At 47.9% G+C, this 18,304-nt stretch overlaps 1 protein-coding gene across 1 annotated transcript in view; it reads right to left on the bottom strand.

Annotated features, from left to right (window-relative positions):
* The window catches only part of adgra1b (adhesion G protein-coupled receptor A1b), an 84,513-nt gene that overhangs the window by 43,845 nt on the left and 22,364 nt on the right, over positions 1 to 18,304 (bottom strand). The window contains exons 8-12 of the mRNA XM_084710055.1: positions 11,807 to 11,971; positions 10,437 to 10,656; positions 10,010 to 10,159; positions 8,651 to 8,812; positions 8,157 to 8,372 (exon numbers count right to left, since the gene is read on the bottom strand). Of these exons, the coding sequence (XP_084566181.1) occupies positions 8,157 to 8,372; positions 8,651 to 8,812; positions 10,010 to 10,159; positions 10,437 to 10,656; positions 11,807 to 11,971 (913 nt within the window). The remainder of the gene's footprint in view (positions 1 to 8,156; positions 8,373 to 8,650; positions 8,813 to 10,009; positions 10,160 to 10,436; positions 10,657 to 11,806; positions 11,972 to 18,304) is intronic.

Genomic DNA, 18,304 nt, shown 5'->3' with positions numbered 1-18,304 from the left:
TGGGAGAGCAGTCACTTCTCTTTTCATCCTGCTCCCACTGTCAAATATTGTTCTCTATGATTCCCCTTCACTCTCTCTCTCCTCATTCTTTTTCTACAAACCTATCTGTAACCATTTTTACCTCACTACCTCTCTCTCTCCTTTTTATCTCCCCTCCCTTCTCCCCTTCCCTTCCTCTCTCCTATTCTCCTTTGGTCTACACCAGGAGGACGGAGAGCCCAAGTGCCTTGAAACAATGTATCAATCATCAGACAAGGACTGTTCCTCACGTCTGCTCTAAGCCGCTGGGATTAGCCAAGCGCTGGGAGTCCAGTGCCGTCCCTAGTCCAGCCTGCAGACGAACAGCAGACCGAGACGAGGAGATAAAATCACATTGCTTTAATGACTGTACTCACACACACACACACACACACACAGAAGCAGCAAGGCACTGCCAGGGAAGCGCCATAAGGTGCCGCAAAGTAAAGTCTGCCGCGCTCCAAACAAACACAGGAATGTGATTTAGGAAATGATGGATGTCAAAATTGCACCATTTGGTTTCTTTCCATCTGGTTCACCGTTTCTTTCTCTTCTGTGTTCCTCCTTGGCGTCCTTCATCATCCTCACTCGATCTCTCTTTCCCTCTCTCTCTCCCTCCCCACCCTAACCCATGTGTGCTGGCTCTCATTCTGTCTTCCCCTCCATCTCCCTCTACCTTCTCCAGTAAGATGCACTTTACATTGGTGTTCAGAAGTGGAGGCGCGTTGCTATTTCCCTGGGCCCTTGTGTCACACCTGCAAAGTATCATTCAGTGTGTCTCCACGGTGCTATGGTTACCTGGTCAATAAACTAACAATCATATGAGTGCATGCTCTTTTGTTGTTGTGAGCAAACAATGTTTACTCTCTCCCTTTGAATCTCTTCCCTCCCTTTTTCTCCGCCACCTGGTTTCCCTCCATCAGCTGAGAGCAGCTTTTATCCCCTTATCAGCCTCTCATGAATTATCGAAGCCATACTGTCCACACTGTAGCAGCAATCACATCTCTCCCTCTGTCCCTCCCTCTGTCCCTCCCTCTGTCCCTCCCTCTCTCCCTCTATCTCCCCCTCTGACACTCTAACTCTTTCTCTAGGCTCTCGGAATAGGTCTGAATCAAAACACGGTGCACATACACAAAGGCATAACCGCCCAGTCTATGGAGCAACCCTGTGGGATGCAGGTCACTTTATCTTCTAAAGGAAATCATCTCAGAAACATGGAATCCAGCCCGGTGTTCCTTGAACTGCAGCTATGAGGGGGAAAGCTCCAGCAAGGGGCCATGTTGGCTTACGAATACAAATGCTCCGTAAACTTTCGCATTCCAGTCGGGTGTGCCAGCCTGAGGTGGTGGAGTAGAGCAGGATGAATTAGGGAGGGTGGGGATGCTCACACTCCTCAGAGAAGCCCCCGGTGCCAGACTGGCTGGGAGCAGCAGAGAGGGTGCCACACTCCACTGGGTATGTGAGAGGGATGATCTGGGAGAACAAGCTTATACCAGGAAAAGGAATCATTTCATTAAAGGGCCCCACTCTCCTTTCTTCCGCTCTGTCAAACCTATGTCGTTTTGCCTGCATATGTGTATGTGTGTGTGTGCGTGTGTGTGTGTGTGTGTACACCCACCTCTCTACCTCACCTCCCTTTCCCACCTTAGATAGAGGAATCCCCTCTACGCTGTGCTCTCCCCTGCTCCGGCCCTCATAAGCCATTAACATTCTGGTCCTGAGCAGGAGGATCAGCCCGCACGCTGTAATTACTGCAGTCCTCCGCTGCTCTGCGTACAGCAGGTGGCTATTACACTCAACACGGCTGACCATTAGAACAGACAGGGCGGGGATGGCAATATGGAGGATAGTAATATTGACAAAAAGGCCTTGAGGAAATGGGCCCAGGCGAAATGTCTGTTTGCAAGGGCGGGAGGCAATGTGGACCTTCCATCAAGCTCTGTGGTGATCACAGATAGTGTGTAGGTCTGAGTGGGTAGGTGGGAGATATTTGGAGAGGGAGAGAGGGAGAGAGAGATAGAGAGAGAGAGAGAGAGAGAGAGAGAGAGAGAGAGAGAGAGAGAGAGAGAGAGAGTGGGTGGGTGGGTGGAGAGATGGGAGTGGGTGGGTAGAGTAGAGTTTAAATTATAATGAGAAGCAACAATGGTGTTGGGAGATTTCTGTTCTATTGCTGCAGAATACTGCTGTATGTGTGTGTGCGTGCGTGCGTGTGTACGTGTGTGTCTGTGAGTGTGTGTATGATATGCTGTTCTTCACATATGATGTTTCATGTAAAGCCTGCATGGCCTAAATATGTGCTATGTTGACACAATATAGAGATTAGCAAAGCCTCACAATATCGTCCAAATGACAAAGGCCCTCATTTCTGTACTGTATGTATTTGCCTACATGGATGTGTGTGCATATACATGTGAGTGTTGAAGAGTGGGATTGATCGGCACAACAAAAACACTTGCAAGGAGAAAACAATGTAATTTTAGTTAATCCTCAATATCGACAGAGAGAGACTTTTAGTGGCTGCATTAAAACCAGCAGCAGTGTTATTTCAAGAAGAGATATGGGGATAATCAGTGAGTAATAGAATATCCTTTTCACACCCTCCTTAAACAGGCACTGAGAAACCAACGAGGTGTTACTGTAATTACCAACTCCACAGCCTTGTACACACTCCACACACACACACCGCCAGTATAGTAACAATTCAATCTCGTTAATCTAAGAATTTTAATTGAGGGAAATGCAGACGCTTGCAGATGGCGCCCATGCAAACACACACTGCAGTGCAATTAGAAAATGTCCTCTTTCTCCTGGTTCTGGGTATTAGAAAAGACTGTTCCTCCGAAGCCTGGAGCACTATTTAGGAGACTGGATGGATGAATTTGATGAGAGAGAGAGAGAGAGAGAGAGAGAGAGAGAGAGAGAAACTGAGAGTGTGTATGTGTGTGTGTGTGTGTGTGTGTGTGTGTGTGTGTGTGTGTGTGTGTGTGTGTGTGTGTGTGTGTGAAAGAGAGAGAGAGAGACAGAGGTTGATGTAGAGAGTGAGAAAATAGAGAAACAAGGCTGGGAAAAGAGAACGGCATTTCAAAGGAAATATCAAGAGACTGCTGTGGTAACATTAAATAGGCACAATGGATGGGAGAAATGAGTGAACGTGTGTGTGTTTCATCATTTGCGTGCGCAGAAGTGCGTGTCCCTGCGTACGGTACATGCGGTGGTGTGATTGTTTGGTGCTGCATGTGTGTGTGTGTGTGTGTGTGCTCACTGTGTGTGGCTGTGCCGCATGTTTGCGCTACTCCCAATGACCCACAACAGCCTGTTCTTTTAGTACTTAATTCTTTGTTAATTTAACTTTAATTACCCCACATAGCCAGAGAAGGAATGCATGAGGCGGCCATCAGCTTGCAGAGCATAAACAGAAGCAGAAAAAGGGGGGGGGGAGGGAGGGAGGGGGGGAGGTGAAACTAGGAGAAAAAAAGGAGACAGACTGACACAGCCACTCCAACTGTTCCCCAGCTTGAAGACAGCTGCAAGGACAGAGGGTGGAGGGAGGAGAGAGCAGAGGAAGGGAGAGAGAGTCAAGAGAGAGAGAGAGAGAGAGGAGGGAGCTGTGATTTGTAGGCCAGTAGCAATAGGTGGTAGATAAAGCAGGACAGGGCAGATTAACTAGCACCAGGGACAAAGCCCCAGCCAACTGGCCCAAAATGGTGCTTTTAGCCATTTATAGGAGAGGAAACGAGAGATAGGACAGGCAGGCGGAGAAAAAGACGGAGGGAGGAAGAGAGATAAAGGCTTTGGACGGAGGGACGGTAGAAGGTTACATTAGCCTCTGCCACATAGAAAAGTGCCATGGGTCAACTACTCTATCCTTCTCTATTACTGAGGTCAAGGGTGAAATGTGGCAGGAAAAAGGTGGGAATGTGACAAACGTCTTTTGATCATTTTCCGTCCCAGACGTGGACAGCAGCTCATGACTGAGGTGATTTGACCACATGGCCCAGGGTCTGCAAGCGTCTTTACACATCCTCCTACGAGATCAACGTTCAAGGAGTGTGTGTCACCAAAGTCGACCTTTTGTGACTGACTGCCAGCCAAGGGCATCAACAACATCTGCCTCCATGACAGATCTGACCGTGAATCAGCAACGTGTCACCGGTGACATCCACCCCCCTGCCTCCACCAGGGAAGGGGGGGGATGGGTAAGATAAAGGATTGTGGAAGAATCCAGAATCCAAAAAGGGCAAGTGCTCCCCTGGGGGCAGGGTGCTCCCCCTCTCAGGGACTCCACAATGTGACAGAGGGACGACTTGGTCACTCCATCCTGGACAATACTCTGCGCTAGATGCTCTGCCATCCTCTCGTACTTCCATGTTTGCCGCTCTTCCTTCCGACACAAAGGAAAGTAAATTTCCTCTGCCCTTCATTCGGCGGGAAATGGACGGATCTCCCCAAGGCCCCAGATTTCTATCCATCTATAGAGCTCCTTTACTTCCTCAATCTCCACCCCCCTCCCCCTTTCCTGTTAATCTCTCTCTGTGTCTCTCACTCTCTCGCACCATCTCTCCGTCTGCCTATCAATCCCCCTCACCCTTTTTTTTTTAATCTGTCGCTTTCTCCTGTCCTCCCAACCCTTTACATTTTTTCTGAATTCCATCTGCTCCTTTTCTCTCCCTCTCCCCCCTCCTCTCAGTGCTCTGAAATGCGTTTAGCATTCAGGGCCTCTCACTGCAGCATCACTGGCCTGTGTTCTAAATAGCAACACCAGGAAGCAGATGCTTTTCTGGAGGGAGAGAAAACGATTGTATATGTTTTACTGGACACAGGACGAGACACCAAATGCACACACATCTCCACACAAAAATACACACTGGATTCGGACGGATCCACATCCGCGTTCTGTGTTGTGAATGTACATGGCTTCCCCTGTCTCTCTCTCAGCAGACACAGGTCAAAAATGCGAATGAACAGGCCTTCACGGATACCCATTGAAGTGGCTTGGTTAAGACTTTCACTGGCCTCTACAAACAACATAGGTGTCGCTATGTAGTCCTTAAGTGCTCACGTAACAAACCAACATCCCGCTATTTTCTCACTCAGACGCAAGAGAATAGGTCGATTTATTTTTTTATTTCTGATATAGAACACGGGAAAAGTGGGTCATGTTTTGATTTGCCTGGGTGGCACAGCGTTGGTGGCAGGGACCGGGGAGTGTGCTGCTGTCGTGGTGGCAGCACCAAATACCTCCACCTGCCGGGCCCTGCACTGGACATCCAGCATCATTCAGAACCGCTCCACACTGGTGTAGGACCAGGAAGAGAGGTCTGGCACCACCAGGGAGGCTGGGGTAGAGAGGTACTTGCTGGGAAGAAAGCTCTTAACAAACAGCATCAAATGAACCTGAATCGTGCACACTTGACTTTTTGGTTTCTGATCGACTTATAAGACCTCAACTTTTTTTGATCGAATTCCGCATTAGGAACGGCATTATTTCAGGAGCGTAGGCAGTTTTGAATACTTCCAAGCTCTTAAAATCATACTGTTATGATCAGACGCATCTCAGCCTTTGGATCCTACAGTCCACTCCAGGACAGTCATGTTCCCAGTACATGTGGACCGCTGGAAACAATCAGTAATCACACTGACCAGTATCAATGAGTCTGTTGAATGGAGATAACTCTGCATAATATGTGTGTATACAGAAGGTCTAAGGGAATTATCCATGGCTGCCAGAGAGTGTGATGCACCTGCTATCCAGCTATTAGACATGCTGTTTGAAGAATGAGTGGCAAAACTAACTAAGCACCACGGTATTGTTCGAGGGAATATGCGAGTTGTGTGCGGCCTTTGAGTGAAATTCTTTTGAGGAAGCTTGCAAGCCAAAGTCCTGCTATTTCAGACTTAACCAATCCAATTAGCTACTGCAGCCAGACATTTCAGAACCAAAGTGAGTGGTTGGATATGGTGTCTGAGGTCTGGCACATGCAGTGTGTGTGTGTGTGTGTGTGTGTGTGCATGTGTTTGTGTGTGTGTGTGTGTGTGTGTAAGCGCACGCCTGTGTGCGTGGGTGCACATGAGCACTTGCCTGCTTGTGTGTGTGTGCGTGTGTTTGTGTGGTATGTGTGTGAAGAAGAGAGACTGAAGTAATGCCACTGTTTGGCTGCGGGTGTCGTGGGCCCAGCATGGCCATATGCTGTGTGTGTTAGTCCAGTTTAACCTGGCACAGTGCTAAAAAGACCTGGGCTAGTGCCAGAGAGAGAGAGAGAGAGAGAGATCAGACGGGGCGGCTATAGAACAGCAGAGGTAGAAGTACTGGGCTCCAGCTCTTCAGCTCCAGCCCAGGGGACAGACTCCAGAGAAGGGGCTGGGAGAAGGGAAGAACACGGTGTAGAAGTCTTCCCGGTGTTACATCAATACAGACATGGTCTCTTCAGAGAAGGAGGGTACGAAGAGAGTATAACGAGTGTTTGTAGCTCCATGATTATTTGAAAGATGTTCGTGTGCACACAAACAACCCACACCAACACAGAAACACACAACCAGGGAGGTGAACTGTGGGGCCTGTTTCCAACGCATTTTTAATTACTTTCAGTGGGCCTGGTGCTGCAAGATGTCAGCATGGTCCTTCATCACCCCACATCCACCCTCCCACCACCAGGAGGTGGTGTATCCAGAAGCAGTACTGCAGCCACAGCCATTTGTTATATGCCTCAGAAAATAGCTTTCTTGCTTGTGACTTTCTGTCAGTGCTTGTATGCAACTGTATGTTTTTTGTGTGTCTGTGTCTATTTATTGTAGATCTAAATTTGGTTTCTTAAAACATCCAGAGCCCAAATAATTGTGATTGCTGGCCTGAAAACTTTGTCCCTAGTTAGTTCTGTGTGTGAGGGCATTCTATTTCTATACCACCACTGTCAGCAAGAGAGGTTAGGTGGGATGAGGTGAGGAGACGAGAGAGGCCTTGCCAGACGGCCAGTAATTGGGGGGCCTTCCCATATGCGCTACCACGTTGGAGGCTTATACTCGCCGAGCAAGGACGACCACAGTGCCAGGGCTTAGGAAACGCCAGTTAGCAGAAAGAGAGAGAGAAGTGGGGGGAGAAAAGGAAAGGGAGAGAATCATAGAGAGAGAGAGAGAGAGAGAGAGAGAGAGAGAGAGAGAGAGAAAGAGAGAAAGACAGAGAGAGAGAGAGACAGAGAGACAGAGCAAGAGAGAGAGAGAGAGATCTGGCGGCGGCCTCATCCCAACCCTCGCTGGCCCCATGCGTTGTTGTGCAGTCCCTCTCCATCACTTCCGTCCAGCCCACGAACATGCTGCTTCACTAGCACCGCAGAAGTACATCAGGTTCACAGGAATTACTCGTAAAAAACAAAATCTCTCTCTCTACACCCGTAAATGCCTGTCAAAATGTTGCTGCAGTCGATGAGAATACAGGAAGGAAAGTACTTTCTCTCTAGAAAGCAATAGAGTGGGAACAATAGGGTCCTGGTCTTTCTCACAAACACGCACACACACACACACATTTAAACGTACACGGAAAAAAACCCGAACGCGCACACACACCAGACACACTCGGCACAATAGCTGGAGGGTGTAACTGTTGAAATATTGCAGAACAATGCCAGCTCAATGCCAGGGGAGCAGACTGTGTCGCTCCTGTCTGCATATGCAGGCTGAAGAGCGTCCACTGAGGTGGCGTTTGTCATTTGGAGACAGCGCCGAACCGGAGGTGTGACCGGGCGCGGCCTGATTTAAAGTGACAGGGACACAAGGCCGCCGTATCCATCACGGGGGAGTGGCCTACATTCACTGACTCCCAAATTGCACCCACCCCCCCTCTGCAGTCCGTCCTATCACGAGGTGATGTACGGTGTGCCAGCGCGCCACAACAGGACGTCACATCTGGGAGACTAATGGACTCCAGTGGCCAGAGGGCCACCAACTGTCCTCTGGAGCTGGAGCGGCAGTCTGCAGGACATGAAAGGAAGCTGACGTCTTGCCAATAGGAGAGAGAGGAACAGGGTCCGGTTTTTACCTGGCACAGATCGAGCTTGGTCTAGAACTAAAAAGATCCCTTTCATCTCCACGGTTACTCTGGCGGTGAGATCCTCCCCCACACGGAGGTGCTTAAACCTTCACTGTACCTTTGTCAGCGGGTTGGCGTGGGGACCGGTACTGCTGTTGACCGTGTGACATTTGAAGTTCAGCAGGGCGTCACCGACGGGGTCCTCGCCAGCCCTGTGCCGGCTCGGTCCCCGAGGGAGAGGGGCCTGGGGGGGCCGCTGGACAGCCGTGCAGGACAGACCCAGGAAGTTAGACGGCCTGATAAGGAAGGCCTCCAGGGCTATGTTAGCAGACACCTAGAGACAAAAGCAGGGTGGAGGGAGGGAGGGAGAGAGAGAGAGAGAGACCGTTTCGGCACAAGGGAAGTGGTTGGAAGACGAAGCGTAAGGGAAAGTTGGTCTCTTTCATGCTAAAAGTAACTCATTATGCTAAGCTAAAAGTAAAAATAAAAAAATAAAAAAACGATGTGTGTTTAGCTCATATCTCCAATGACTTAAACAGGGCAATCAACCTTTGACCAGCTGTGCAAATGACCAGTGTCTGATGTGCTTAGTAGTGTGGTCTGACCGAGTACCTTGGATATGGCCCGGGTGTCGCTGTTGAGGGCCTGGTCGGCGATGCGCTCCACACATTGCACAATGCGCGTGCATGCTCTGGCCTCGTTTTGGGCCATCCACAGAACGTGCTCCTCCACCAGCATCATGTTACTGGCGATGTCGGAGATGTAGTCCCCCAGCTGCACACACACGCGCCACACACACGCACACACACACACATCCGTCATTATCATCTATCATACGCAGTACAGAAGACACATTTACAATCCCATGTCAGAGTTATGAGGGTGGCGATGGTGACTTTATTCATTACAGAAAGATTTAATTTAGATTAACGGTTATAATGGGACCTAATCACTTCCTTGGGATGACAGTTGAACTATTTGCATCAGTTTCAACTTGTATTCTGATGTTCCTTGATGGGAGGGTATGGCACAGCTGGGGGGATTAATGATGTTCTATGTCTTCCACAGTCACCCCTGTCTGACCTGGTGCTGCATGAGGCTTGGAGCTCGGAGAAACCTCCTTCCTGTCCAAGGCAAACACTCCTCACACACACGCTGACATCTTCCTCAGGGCCAAACCCAGTGTGTACCTTGAAACCAATGGAGCTGTATTTCTCCTGTTAGCCAAGGGCCATTAATCCCTATCCCTGTAGTGGTCATTCAACTACATCCTCAGCACAAGCACGGGGGAGGGGAAAATCCACAGGACGAGAGCGGTTAAACAGAAAACCTACAGCTCTCCTTCAAGATCAATGGAGGGCTAACAGCCAGCAGTTGGCTAACATGTTTTTCATAGTCCACTGTGGGCTTATGCCTGATTCCACGGCCCAGTGACAGCCAGGAGCATCTGATCTACGGAAGCTGCCGCTAAACTCTGAATGGCACAAGAAAGCCTGCAGTTTACTCCCGCACTCCTCCGCTCCTCTGGAAACATCAAATCACTGTTTTACAAAAACAAAGTGCTCAAGACTCGCAGGCATGAATAATGCCCAGACAGAAATAGCAGCTAACAATATGTATCACTCCCCCTAAATTGTATGTTGTTAGATTGCTGCACTGATGACATGTGGAGAAATTAGCACTAGATGAGGTCGAGCACTGCGAGCTGGAGTCCGAGAGGCGAGCCAGAGAGCGGCACTAAGAGAGACCGTCCTCCAGACAGGCCTTTCATTGGACTAAAAACAGCCGGAGCAGAGGAAACACTTTGGGTTACTTTAGAGTGCCTTTGCTCGGATTGAGAATGTGCGGTCAAACACATTGTGAGGGCCGGGGGGGGGGGGGGGGGGGGGGGGGCGTGTGTGCGCGTGTCCGTGCATGGGTGCACAGTGTGTATGTGAGTGGGGGCTCGTTGTCATGTGCGTGTCGTCGTACGTCTTTGCGCTGGTCCACTAATCGCGTGAGCCGCTCCACCAGGTGTGTGACAAAGATGACGTCCATCACGTGGGTGAAGTCTGCCGCCCTGCTGGTGAAGGCCACCAGTTGTTGGGCTAAGGGCTGGGCATTGGTGGCGTTGATGGGCATCTGCAAGAGGTCCGGATCATTGAGGTACAACATGATTAAGCTTGCGTGTTCAAACATAGGCCATGGTATTTACTGCTACAGTTTATCTATAGCTGTTCATAGAAAGTCATGTCGACACAATTCCGATTGAAGAGCAGAACTGCTAAGGCCATTTCCATCTGTGGGATCGAGATAGACTACAACATCCATACAGCCTGCAGTTTTAGGGCCCTGACTGGTACTGACATTGAAATTGTTTTCGATCGTTAGCGGGATGGAAAGCTGGCACTGGGCTTACCTGGGTGAGCTCATGGAGCACACGGGTCACCTCGCTGGCATACGGGCACTGGGTGTAATCGTCCTCTGCCCACCTGCCCTCGCGGTCACAGCGGCGCCAGGCCTTCTTCTCCCTCTGGTTGGGGTGGGGAGGGACGACGCCCTGCGGGTGGGGGGCAGAGCCAAAGGTGGGGGGGGCACAGGGCAGAAAAGCTAGGATTCCCGCCAAGGTCTTTGGCCACCTGTCATGAGATAGAACCCCACCAGCCTTGTCAATAGGACACTTAGCCAGGTCCACGGCACATTATGACAGCAGTACAATTACTCCCTGTCGCGTAGTTCATACCAGAGCTTTTCTACACACCAGTGAGAGCTGGTTAAGTACAAACCAGCTAGATAATAGGGTGTTTAATCCCAGCACTGTCATACTGGTCTTCATCATGGTAAAAGCAGAGGGACAAAGAAACAATCTGTTCTAGAGTAGAACCTGTCCCCTCTCTTCTCTATCCTCTCCTTCCTCTCTCCTTGTCATTGTAGTAGCGGCTACTTAGTAATGAATGGCACTAATTTCCTCCCAACAAAAAAGGGGGCTCATTTTCCAGCCCATTACATCCCTGCTGGGCAGAAACAAAGGCTCTCCGCTTGCTGCACTGGAAGTGGGCTGTAAAGTGCAGCAGCCATGCTGGAGCGTACACGACAACACTGGAGAGACGGTGAGCGGCAGGGAGAGCGAGTGGGAGAGAAAGAGAGAGAGCGCAAGAGAGTGAGAGAGACGGAGAACGAGAGACTACGATGGAACCTCTCAATGAAGAGAGAGAGAGTGTGGGTAGAAAAAGTAAGAGGTCCCGCCCTGTTTTACAGAGCAGCAGTGTAGATATTACACGTGGGTGTTTATTTGAATCTAGTAGATTGATATGACGCACACTACTTATGGGCATTGGTAGCCTTACAGCGCATAAGTCTAATTATTTTCATTTTATTTTTTCATTTTATTTCTGTGTTATCTCATCTCATTTCCTGTCTGGGGACAGGGACAGGCAGAGTTCGGACATCTAATCATTTGCCTTCCGCCGACAAACAATTTGTCTTCAATTCAAACATCTTCCGGTATTTGATCTAGTCACTTGGCCTTCACCTGAAATTAACCCTTAATTTTATGCCATGGAACAAGTCCAAGCGAAGGTAAATTGGTACATCAGAATTGTTTGGACCTGCTCCTCTCCACAATCCCTAGCGGCCTATTTAAACCTTTAACAATAATCTAAGCCTATTACAAATCATGTAAATCCTAACTATGAGCTGCTTTCCTTAGAACAATACTTCATAATCAACTGAGAACTGATAATAACCGAGGCTAAGCATTACAAATAAGAATGACATTGTGTACTGCACCTGAAGTCTCCCTTGTTGCTGATCACCCTCTCCACAGGGCAGTACTGGGCTGACGTCTCCAACACCACTATCTCCATCTGGCGGGACTTGTTGCCACGGGAACTGGTCAACTGGCACTCCCAGATGCCGGACACACCGACGTCAATGTTGGAAAGGATGACTTCACTGGGGGGGGAGATGGGTACAGGTAACTTGACTGAGATTGTCTGTGTTTGTGTGTGTGTGTGTACTCCATGTGTGTGTGTTGAAGGGAGAGAGAGAGAGAGAGAGAGAGAGAGAGAGAGAAAGACAGAGAGAGAGAGAGGAGTGTGTGAGAAGGATAACCTTTTTCTCTCAATGAGACTTGGTTAAATTAAGGATGTGACAAAGTAATGGTGAATCTGCAGAACACTTGACTCATACAGGCACATTTGGGCTATTCAAACTCATGTGACAGCATTGCTCATCGCATGTGAAAATAAACTCAACAAATTGCTAGGCAACAAACACCATCACCATGGAAATGTTTCCTCAGTGAAAAGCCAAGTGCTTGATTTACTACCAGGTCCTAATTGCCTTCAAATGCACATTTCCACACGTGCCTCACCAAACTGGCACTCTCCAGTCACTTTTGTGCTGTGCTCACAACAGTAGACGCAGTTTCCCTCAAAACATGAGTTTTTAAATCCGACTTAAGAGTAACAACACTCCACAAATGGCTGTGTGACAGTTGACATTCAAATTATAAGTGACACGCTAGAGAAGACACTTAAATCTTCCGCAGTCAAAATGATTAGTTGCTGAGTGCACTCTGATGTGCCAGGGCCTAATCCTTGACAGTGTCGCAAAACAGAGAATTTGTGAGAAATATGTATTCAGAGACATGAAATGCAGTTCCCTCTGGCTTCCTCTCTATATAATCTCCAATAACTCAACTATTCTTCCCTTTTACCCTTTTACAGCTCCTATAACCAATATCCCATCTCCTATCAATTTCAGCCAACAAACAGAATCACTTAGCAAGCATACCCCATATTTTGGTGGTCGGTAAGGTCAGTGATGTCCTCGACTTTATCCTACCCACGTTATCTGCAAGTACCAATTCTTCTCAGTGACTTTGCTTCAATGACACTCTGAGAGGAAAATGTATAATGAAATAACCCATGATTCCATTTTCTACATTTGGCTAACCACTTGTTTCTGATCGGTAGTCTAAAGGGCTTTAAATCAAATTTGAACGCTTGACTGAAGTGATGGGTGATGTGTGTATATGGAGAGAGAGAGAGAGAGAGAGAGAGAGTTGCGCAACACAAACTCCAGGGCATTTGGAAAGACGGTTAGCTAAAAGCTTTGAAACTCAGTGATCATTATTTTACTGGTTGGAGTAGAGTCTCCGCTCCACTGACAGGAAAAAACTACCTTAAAGCCCTGAGATGTTCTACATTCAGTCACACAGTACGCATCACTGTCAAACACCCGCTTGAGATCTAGCGTCATTACTACTCTTTGCCCCTCTCCTCCATTCATCTGGTTGTCTATAGAGAGATCCGTTAATTATTTCAACTTGTTCAGGGCCCTGCCCAGGAGCAGTAGTGTGCTGCTTCTGTACAGAGGGGACTGATTCAGCCAGCTCTCACAGTAGGAGTCCAGCATTGAGTAATCCTCAGATAGTCAACACAGTTCTACAGCAGCGCCAATCATCTACACAACCGCCACCACCACCACAGGCAGAAAATATCTCTCTCTCTCTCTTTCCTTCTCCCCATCTCTCTCATTCTCCCCCTCTTTCTCAAATGGCAGCCTTATTTCCAAGAAACACAGCCACAAAGTAGGGTTTCAACTCTCCAGTCAGGCCGTAAATAGAAAGCCTCTGAGCTCCATCCAAGAGGAGCCTGAAGACTGCAGTCCTCTCTTTCATTCCTGCTACAAACCTTACAGCAGAGGGACCACTGACCCGTCCTCACGTCGAGATCAAATACTGAGAATGGCCGAGAATGAAGATGGTGATGATGATGTCGACATCGACAAGGATGGTGACGATGGAAATGATGAGTGCGTGGAGTGCTTTTGTACTGTAGCGCGAGCGTTGGATGCATGAAGTTTGCATCTCTGTGCATATGAACACGTGTGTGGGACTGAGATACAAAAGTAGTTGCTGCCAGTCTGTCGAGGGGCCAGTTACATCACTGGTGAACACTGGCCAACACATAGACATTTCTCTCTCCTTCCCTCCATCTCTCTCTCCCCCCACCCTGAATCTCTCTCTCTCTCTGTCTCTCTCTGCCTCTCCCCCTCCCTTGCAATCTCTGGTTAAGCCTAGTCTAAGCCTTTTATAAGAACTGTGTATTAAAACAGTTGTACCAGACAGAATAGAGATGTTATTTTTTTAAACAATCACAGACTATGGAGGTTCAGACAGTATTAGTGTGGCTAGCTAGTGTTAGCATGCGTACTGTACTTTCAAAAACAGCAAGGATTAGCTACGTAGCATTGCACACTATCTAAAATGAACCGAAATGAACTTAAACCCAAGGCAAAAAGACTGCATAGGAATTAGTGCAGCAGGCTCGCAGGCTTGTTCGGTAGACTACAGTTTGGGAAGGTCGTTCTCACACTGCATAATAACCATGTGAGACAGCCTCATTGCAGCACCCCTGAGCAGGACAGGGGCAAACACACACACTCACCACACACACACAATATCTCTCTCTCTCTCCCACACACACAATCACACTACACAATCACACACACACAAACCACACATACAAACACATCACACACACCAAAAGCAATGACCTAAATGCACACCAACAACTACTCCATTGTGGAGTTCTCCGCCCGGAGTTCTTCCTGAAGGCCTCATTAGGACCATTTACACTCTCTGCAGATATTCAACAATTTGTTTACATAATGCTTTCTGCGGCAGTAAACTTTTAATCGGTTTCCTTTTCATTAGAAGTCCTTTAAAACTCGGGATTTTTAATGAACTTCTTTACAACAGTACTTCTTCTCAGAGGATGTGAGGATTTTCACACACACACACACACACACACACGCATGCACACGCACGTACACACACACACACACATCTACTGCACACAATCACACACAACACAAACATACTAGATGACAGGGGAGTACAACCACACACACACACACACACACACACACACACACACACACACACACAACAGTCTCTCTGACTGACTCTTGGCCAGTGATGATAACGCTTTAATAAAGAGGGCTACATCTGAGAGCCGACAGTAGCGGCCTGAAAGCTTTACAGAGAGATTTCCGAATAAATAAAAGATCTCTCCTGCAGCCCCATCCTTGAAAGCAGATGTTGGTCTGTGTGATGGCTGTCCTCCCCTCCTACCTCATTTAGAACCAGATATGCTGCTCCTCAGATTGAAGTGCTTAAGGTTCCACAGTAAACTGGGCTTTGTGGGAGAACACTACCTCAAATGACCTGACCATTATTTAAACTCATATCCTACATTAGTGGTAAATGTCCATCTGTTTTTGGAAAGACCTCGATGTCACTGAATTACTCTGATACACTTGCCATTATCATCTTCTTTTGTTTCATTGGTTTAACTTAGCTGACAATCAACTAACGAAGTGCGAAGCATTATTCAATTCTAGCCGGACTGACACAATTAATGATGGTCTCCATAGTGATTGATGTCAGCGGAGACCGTTTAACCTGGAAAAGTCCCTGAACCAGGTAGCAGGGACCAAGAGAGACGAAATCTGGAAAGGCCTGCACAGGACAGAGAGGATAGAGCAGGGACTGCGTAACGCGATGATAAAGGGAGACAGATTCGGGAATAATGAAGAGAGAGAACAGAGTGAAAAATTGATAAAAGTCGAGCACGACATGAAAAAGCAGTGAAAGAAAGAGAGAGAACAGGAGATCAAGCAGGAGATCAGGCATAGAATAAAGGGCACGGCGGAGAGCCTTCCTTTTCTTTCCCTAGTATGGAATGCTTCCCAGGTCTTCTGTTCACTGCTAGATTAGGGTGATTAAAAATGGAGGAGGATTAAGAAAGATCCCACCAAAGCTGTGGCTGGCTGCAGGCTTGAAAGGCCTTGATTCATGGAACATGAATTCCAGGCTGGTCCCATGTCCGCCGCTAGCATCCCTTACTGAGAGCCGGATCTGGCACTATTGCTCAGCATCGGTCTGTAATACACACACGCACACACACACACACACACCTTGCATCGGACCTTATTTTTGGCTCGGATTCTGAATGAAATATGAAAATGAATCAGCCTATTGCCCTGCTCCAGAGAGAGGTGCTGTAATGATACATAATACATGCACGGCAGCAGTTTTAGAGTAGCCAACACACACATTTAGTTATTATTCTTAGCTTAGGTTATTCTCAGTGAATTATCCAGTGAATTGTTCAGTATTCTAGCATTTTGTTTTCTTACGTTGTTAAATACTATTGTTGATATAGTTGAAAAGTATAGCAGCTCATATGGGTTAAGATTGACAGTATTTATGGTTTAGATGAGTACTATATGTGTACATTGCTAGGGATTGTCAAAAGGAGCAGCACCAAATCATTCCAATATGCCTGTACTTGTACTTGTTACAAATGGCTAATAAACTAGAAACTCAAACTTGAACGTACACACACACGCTTAAAATACACACAGTTGCAAACACATTCGGTATATGCACAAACCAACACACACACACACACACACACACACACACACACACACACACACACACACACACACACACACACACACACTTATGTCAATGACAGGGAGATTGGGTCATAGTCAGAATGTTTGCACAGGTTATACTGTGTGACACTGTATTGACTATAAAATAAACCGCTTCTAGCTAAGAAAACATCACTGAGTCACCTTAACAGGGGTCATAAAATCTAAATTCGATGCGACTTGCCTCAGCGTATCTGATTATATTGTGCCAATCTCGAGTTCCAGGTTCAAGGGACGTTAAGCTACATGATAAATCCTGTGTGTTTCGACTTTTCTCCTCCAATGAGCTGAACGACTTGGGGTGACTGACTCAGAGTACATTACTTCAAGGTGAACTACATCAACACAGAGCATAACCACTCAAATACTGGCAAGTGTCATTAACCTGGCACTGGCACACCCTGGCATGGCTTGAGCCAGGGCATTAGTAATCCCTGATCCCTTCTCTTTACTTAATGAGAGGCGCCGAGGCCAACGAGCCTAACATTCCCTAATTCCCCCGTACGTCTTTCCACACCAGTGTGTATGATAAAGGTTGGGGCGGGGGTTGGTTCAGACTGGGCCCAGTGTGTGTTGTTCTTGGACAGGTCTGTTTTATACACTCGTTGTCTGTGGTGGAAATGAAGGCATGTCTCCTCGCCTGGTCCTCTGTGAGGAGAGCTCACTGGCTGCCAAGAGCAACATGACTGTATAGGTTCCACTTGGGGGGGGGGGGGGAATGGCATAATTTGTGTATACAAGGGAGAGCCTGCCACTAATTACGAGGCAAGCCTAATCAGAATGGGAATGAGGTGAAATCCATCAGGTTCTGTTGGGAGGTGTTCTGTTGGGACATGCTGGTGGAAAATAAGTGTTTGGGTCTCCTACAGGCGAGGGGGGGAGAGAGAGGGGGTAGGGCGTGGGGTGGTGGTGGGGCAGCACGGTACAATAAAGTACAGCAGTACAGTACAATGTGTGCTGAGGGGAATGGAGGGCGTGATGACCGTCACAAATCACCACGGAGCCAGGTGGCGTATAGGGCTCTCCTCAGAGCCTGACAATTATGGATACTGGGCTGGTTCTCTCCAGTCTACCAAACTACTGATGCACGGCTGTGGTGGCCCTGCACAGTGTTGGCTCATCACTCTCCAAGTCTTTCACACACGCAAGTCATACGTTCACCAGAGCTGCTTGATGACTTTCTGTGTAAACAATTCAGAAGCGAGCACCACAGCTGTTGCTGCCTATTAGCTGGGGTGTTAAGCAATCATTAGCTTGTATCTAATGACTGGCCAGGTGGAACAGCCTTGGGAAGGAATGTTCATCATTTAGGTAAACTACTCAAGCTCCTTCCATCTATTTACAATGAGAATCGTTGTAAACTTGAGGGAATGGTGTTCAAATCGGAGGATTCAAGGTGCATCTCTCAGAAACGGTCCTACTGATTTGAAGCGTGAAAGGAACTGACTGGCTTTGCATAATAAACAAAGGCTATCGGTCAAATCAGGAGCACCACACACGGTGCTATTCTTCCCAGAAAGCATGCTGAAGAAACCAGCATTCCTGTTGCTAAGTAAACCATGCTGGGAGCGTTCCGCCTGTTGACACATGGAAACATATTTCTGTCAGCACTCCATCAATATTTATGTTTGAGAGGCTGTGCATTGGGAGCGAGCAGGAGCAGTTAAACTAATCAGCGGCAATGGGTCTTTCCCCCCCCCCCCCATCCCGATAAAGACTAAGCCCCACACACACACACAAGCCCCTGCCGCCCCCGGGGAGGAAACACAAAGA

Source organism: Hypomesus nipponensis, chromosome 11, assembly GCF_054491055.1.
Source record: "Hypomesus nipponensis isolate SF chromosome 11, ASM5449105v1, whole genome shotgun sequence".
In the NCBI taxonomy this organism is placed as follows: Eukaryota; Metazoa; Chordata; class Actinopteri; order Osmeriformes; family Osmeridae; genus Hypomesus; species Hypomesus nipponensis.
Note: the sequence above shows the minus strand (reverse complement) of the source record. Positions and strands in the feature narration are given on the sequence as shown.